Genomic DNA, 6486 nt, shown 5'->3' on the forward strand with positions numbered 1-6486 from the left:
CATGGTAAGACCCTGTCACAGAAAGAAAAGGTGGGGGGGGGGGAGAAGAAAGGAGGGAGAGGGAGACAGAGAGAAAAGAAGGGGGTCCACAAAGAATAACCACCCTTGCGATTACATTATTTAGAGTTGACAAACATCAGCTATTATGCGCTAAATTCCTCAGACTATAGACTTTATGAAAGGGGTCAAATCAGGAAAACATACCAGATAAATTTTAGCAACTTGCCTTTCCTACTCGGTCACCTTGCCCCAATAAGGTTAAAAAAAAAAAATGTTGTTGAGACAAGGTCTCACTATGTAAGTCTGCCTGTCCTGGAACTAGCTCTGTAGACCAGACTGGCCTCTAACTCAGAGATCCGCCTGACTCTGCCTCTCAAGTGCTGAGGTTAAAGGTTTGCTCCACCACAGCCAGCTTCAATCAGGTCAAGTTTAAAACATCTATTTTAAAAGGAATCTGAACAAAATGGCTAAATTCTAAATTTGTAAACATGTCTCAAAGTCTAAGTATTTCACCAGGCAGTGGTGATATACACCTTTAATCCCAGCATTTGGGAGGCGGAGGCAGAGGCAGGTGGATTTCTGTGAGTTAGAGGTCAGCATGGTCTACAGAGTGAGCTTCAGTACAGTACAGTCAAAGCTGTTACACAGAGAAGCCCTGTCTCAAGAGTTCGTAGGCCTGGAGAAGCTCCACAGTTGAGCACTTGTTGCTCTTCCAGACAACCGGGAGCCAGACCCAGCATCCACATTATGGCTCACAATTGTAACTCCAATTCCAGAGGATCTAATGCCCTCTTCTGGCTTCTTCAGGCACCAGGTACACAGATATACATGTTAGGCAAAACACATATATGCATAAGAATTAATACATCTAAAAATTTTTTTTTGAAAAGAAGTTCTTAAAATATTATCTTGCAATCTCCCATGGTGACTGCTGACTTTATTTTTAAAAGAACTAGGCGGGAAGCACAATGGGAAGACTGCACCGAGGTGTGAAAGACGCCGAGCTGGGCCCTGACCAACGCTAGCAACAGCAGCCTCCCACAGGACATGGCTCCACAACGAAGAGCTTGCCTCCCTGATGGTTCAAGCACAGCTCCCTGGCGAGCTTGACTCCAACACCGGCTACCTTAGTGTACTAAAACAACCTGTGTGGAGGAACAAAGCGGACAAGCACGGACAGAACACTGTCAGCCGTGGCAGGCAGAGGGGAACACGCCTGTAGTCCTAGCACTCGGGAGACCCACGCAGGAAGATCTCCAACCTGATGTCAGCCTGGGCTACATATCAAAAATGAAGATAAAACACATAAAAGCAAGCTGGGCAGTGGTGGTGCACACCTTTAATCCCAGCACTTGTGGAGCAGAGGCAGGAGGATCTCTGTGAGTTCAAGGCCAGCCTGATCTACAGAGTGAGTTTCAGGACAGCCAAACCAAAATAAAAAATAAATAAATAAAAATAAAAGCAATTATAACATCAGCTTTAAATCTGATATCCTCTAGTAAGAAATTGAAAGACTGCCTTAAGTTGATTTTATAGTAAATAAAAATTATTTCATTGATATCAAGTGATCAAATCCCACATTACGTGTGCACAGTGTGGCATGTTTTTAAAGTAGAGCTCTGATTACAATTTAAGTAATCTCTTCAGCAATAATAACCCCCCTTTAGTAAGATATGGAAATCTAATCTTAGATAAAAATATTTGCCGAGTTAATGAACACATTTGATCATTTAGTTATGTTATGTTTAAATTACATTATTTTGAAAAGACCTAACTTCTGTTGCGACAACAGTCAGGAAATAAACTTTGTACAAAGATACAGAAAGCCGGGCGGTGGTGGCGCACGCCTTTAATCCCAACACTAGGGAGGCAGAGGCAGGCGGATCTCTGTGAGTTCGAGACCAGCCTGGTCTACAGAGCTAGTTCCAGGACAGGCTCCAAAGCCACAGAGAAACCCTGTCTCGAAAAACAAAACAAAACAAAACAAAACAAAGATACAGAAATAAAAACCACAGCAAAGTGTCCTTCAAAGAGTCTGCTGTGGGGCAGAGAGATGGCTCACTCAGGGGTTAAGAGCGAGAGCTACTCTTGCAGAGGATCCTGGTTTGGTTCCCAGCACCCTCATCAGGCAACTCACAAGCACCTATTATAATTCCAGCTCCAGTCGATCAGAAAGGTCCTAACAGGCACCTGCGCTCACAGGCACACACCCACACACAGACACACAGCACACACAATAAAATTATCAGATACTCTGAAATACATACAAAAGGTCAAGATTTAACAGTGATGAAAATCTGAAAGGACCAGCTCCCCATGCTAATCAGAAAACAAAGGAATGAAAGCCTTGTGCTAGAGTCTAAGGTGGTGGCTGAGGCTCAGAACCACATAAAAAGCACATCCCCACTGCTGAAGACACAGAGTAAATACCAAAAATATCAACTCCTCTTAGAAACAAGTCTGCTTTTTTCCAAATACTTTACGTGTAAGAGCTAACCAGCTCTCCTGCCAAAGCCAAATACAATCCCAAGTGTGGTGGATTTTAATCTTTATTTTTAGTCTTAAATCAGCTCATCTTTGAGAGGTCATAACAAACAATGTCTTAATACAGATAAAAATGTGAAAGCAATCATATAGCCCATCCGCCGTCCAACTGGTACGCCACAGTTCCTTTTTTGGCCTCAAATGACGAAACTTCTCTAACGTCTCTGGGGAGAGTGTCAAGTATAACGTTTCCTGAAATTGTTCTTGTTTTTGCTGCACGATTTCGTGACATCTCTTCAACTAGAAATGTTACTTGCAGTTTTATTGTTCTGCAGGAGAGGCCAAAGACACGCAAAGGCACAGAGTACTGTAGGAAAGCAGGTTGAAAGATACCGTGAAAGGCGGAAAATGCTCAAGAACGAAAAACATTTCCAGCACAGAGAAGTGCCAACAACGAGATCTTGCTTATTCTTCTAGAAACAAAAGCCAAGAATTCTTCTAAGGAGAATGTGGTTTCTCTCTTTACTCTAGCGGATGTTAAAACTCCAAAGGGCGTTTCGCCAACACTCTGCAAGAGTTCTGCCCTCTTCTTACTGCTTTAACACCTCCAGCCCTGGCTGTAAATTAAACGCCAGCTATAGATAATGCAATCTCTAGAAACTACAATTGTGGTTGCCATCTTTGCCTGAAAAAAAAAAATCTTTCCTTGGATCTGGAAGGGGGGGAAAGGAGTATATTAAGTTGGAAGGCAAGAAAACCGCCATCGAGTCAGATTGATCGGACCTGGGTTAACAGGCACCTTCTACCAAACTAAGGTTTTAAAGGTCTGGGGAAGAAGGGCAAAGGAGCCAAGGCCTTACCGAGTCCGCAAGGGTGGGGCATCCTAAGGGGGGGAAATATATATATTAAGAGAGCGAATTTCTCCCGAGGCCGAGGAGCAGGCCCTCGAGCTCACACCCAGGGTGGCACAGGACGCCGGGGACACGGGCGAAGGGCGGCTTCGAAGGAGACGTGGGCTGCCGGGGAATGCCCCGGAGTGCGGGCTGACAGGAGGAGGCACCCACGGGGCACGGGATGAAGATCGAAGAAGAGCAGGCGGGAGCCGGGCGATCCGAGGCTGCGCGTGGGAGGCCGGGCAGAGGCCGCGGAGCGCCGTGGGCAAGCGGCCGTCCTCGGCGAGGCGCTCGCCGGCTGCCCCACGCTCTGCCCCTCTCGGGCCGCCTGGACTTCCGCGGGCGACGGCGGCGGGCACAGCTGTTTCCACCCCGCCGGGGGAGCGCAGGGGGAGGGGGGTGGAAAGCATCTCCCCGGCGGCCGGGGAGCCAAGCGCGGCCGTCCTCGCGCGAGGGCGCGGAGCGGAGCCCCGACCGCGGAGCGCACGCCGAACTTCGCCCTTTCTTCCCCGCAGCCGCCTTTATGCCACAACTTCGCGGCCGCGACTGTCCGCGGCTACCGACCGACACCCCCGCTCCGCTCGCCGACCAGTGATCCCCGACGCCCCCGGGGTCAGGGAAGGCCGCCCGGAGCCGGCCCCGAAGCCTCGGACGCCGCCCCCGCGTCGACGCTCGCCCAGTCTCGGCGGCCCCCAAGCCCGCCCCGCTGCAGCAGCTCCGCTCACCTGCATTGACGCCATGATGAAACCATCCCCCCAAGGCCAGCGAGGCCAGAGACGCAGGGGGCGGAGCCGCCGTGCTCGCGTCACGCCGCGGGGGCCCAACATCCCGGGCACGGGGGTGGAGTCGCCGATGGGAAGGGGTCCGCGCGTCCCATTGGCTGGCGCGCGGGCGCCCGGGGGCGGGGAGGGGCGTGGCGGGGCAGGGCGTGGCGGGCGCCTTGGGTACCTCGCATCCCAGCCAGTTTACACGATGTCCGGCTGGCTCTAGGGGCTGGCGAGTCGCAGCTCGGGGTCTACCCGCAGCAGTAAGTCGAGGTCACGAAGCTGTCAGTGTCCGCGGGGTTTTGGGTCCCTTTTTCATTTGGTCTCATTCTGTTTTCCCAGATAGAGGTGTAGGATTTATAGTTGGTTTTGTTTTTTTAATCCCCCTTTGTACGTCTTTTCTATACCTACTGCGTTTTCACTCCTTCCGAGCCAGATAAAACTTCGCCTGGGGATGCTTGTCTTTGCGTCTTTGCAGACCCGGGAGACTTTTCCTAATTTGGGGGGTGAGGGGTGGGGAAAGGGGAGCGGAGAGTCACAGGTTTCTTTATGGGACGGAATGAAAACTGAGAGTTGAGCAACTGGATTTTTAGTGTTGGAATGTGCTGGGAAGGGAAGGAGAAAGAATGTTTTCTTTTGTGTGAGATTGTCTATCTCCCTGACCCATCCTTCTAAATTGTAAACTCCATGTGTATCATAGTATTCGTTGTTACTTCAGCCTAACTTTGATTAGCGATTTGACTCTAGTCACGGATTGCTCACCTTATAATGCCCTTAAACCTTGTGTCCTGCCTCCATTTCTCTTCAGCCTGTTCTGGGTGGGCAGGTTCATGATCTGCCAGCCTATGAATGAGTTTGGGCAGGAAACGCTGAGCATACAGAATTTATTCTAGGAATGCACCAGTTCTGCCAATATTTATCAGAAGTCACATTTTTAAAGCTCTTCCGCAACCGAAGATGTCATTGGACTTATAAGGGGAAAATGGAAGGCAAAAGCTTGCACCTCGCGTCCTATCTCTGAAAGAATCAAGGAGACTGACATGTTGAGTAGATAACTTTTGCTTTACCCGAATGAAAGTTTAAATCTTTATTTTTATTGACTTGTCTTCTTTTTTAGACATTTCTCTATGATATAAATATGACACTGTAAAATATCTCTCTTCACACTTAAGATAGATCACGATGTTCTCTGGGAACATCCGTAAGGAAGTATGTTCAAAAAAGGAAAAGATCTTTAAAATATGCCAGTTATTCTATGGCATAATATTCAACACAGTTTATCTTCACCACAGAGGAACCTTTTTTGGTATTCTTCCCTCTCTAACACTTGACTCTATTACCAGAAATGGGCTTTTTCCTTTGCTATGAGAAATGTGATTGTGAGGGAGTTTGCGTGACTTGGAAATCAAGAGTCAGCCAAGCACTGGGCATCTGTTGAGGTGTGCTGTCACAATTACAACATGGAATAAAGCTTACAAGGCCCAGGGGAAGGGGTAAGCTTATAGGAAAGGTTGAGCCTTCCAGAGATCTTTGTCCCCATGATCTCAGGTTGTAAATTACCAGCTAACCTTCATTTTGTTTAAAAGCTGATTTCTTCCTAAAGGTGTAAGTGACAAAAGATGATTCCACAGCTGGGTGGTGGTGCACGCCTGTAACCCTAGCACTTGGGAGACAGAGGCAGGAGGATCTCTGAATTTAAAGCCAGCCTGGTCTACCGAGTGAGTTCCTGGACAGCCAGGGCTACATAGAGAAACCCTGTCTGGAAAAACCAAAAGGAAAAAAAAAAAAGACTCCACAAACAAAGCATTATGACCTCATCAGAGCAAATAGCCTGTTAGGTAAGATACTCGGAAGGGAGAAAGGTGGTCACAGGAATTTTAGCGTTGCTTACAGTAGAACTAACATCCAGTCTCAGCTCCATGTGTGTTCAAAGGACCTTCAAAGCAGGCAAAAAAAAAAAGTCAGTATTAGTCACATGCTAGGATCTTCTAAGCGGTTTATGATTATCTGTAGTCTTTATACTTTCATAAATGCATAATAGAGGGCTGGGATGGATAGTTTGTTGGGAAAGCCTTGTTTAACATGCAGGAGACCTGGATTTGATCTACCAGCACTGAAAGCAAAAGAGCCAAAAGTATGCAATAGGATGTTCCTGACATACTTGGTAGCCAAGAATGTGACTTTCAGGTGGCGTAGAGGCATAGTTTATCTTCAGTGAGTATAAAGTGTTTTCTGAAACCCTTGACTGCCCATTATTTGATGAAGATGCTCATATTCTCAGACTGTGGCTTAGTAGTAGATAGGCAATAAATTGCCTGATAATACCAAAAGGGGAAGAGGAAGTG

General features: G+C 47.7%; 1 protein-coding gene across 1 annotated transcript in view; it reads right to left on the reverse strand.

Moving 5' to 3' along the window:
- The window catches only part of Ube2w (ubiquitin conjugating enzyme E2 W), a 49266-nt gene extending 45088 nt beyond the window's left edge, over window positions 1-4178 (reverse strand). Inside the window, exon 1 of the mRNA XM_057790594.1 lies at window positions 4103-4178. Within this exon, the coding sequence (XP_057646577.1) occupies window positions 4103-4117 (15 nt within the window). The 5' untranslated portion in view covers window positions 4118-4178. The remainder of the gene's footprint in view (window positions 1-4102) is intronic.
- Between the last annotated feature and the right edge of the window lie 2308 nt (window positions 4179-6486).

Source organism: Chionomys nivalis, chromosome 16, assembly GCF_950005125.1.
Source record: "Chionomys nivalis chromosome 16, mChiNiv1.1, whole genome shotgun sequence".
In the NCBI taxonomy this organism is placed as follows: Eukaryota; Metazoa; Chordata; class Mammalia; order Rodentia; family Cricetidae; genus Chionomys; species Chionomys nivalis.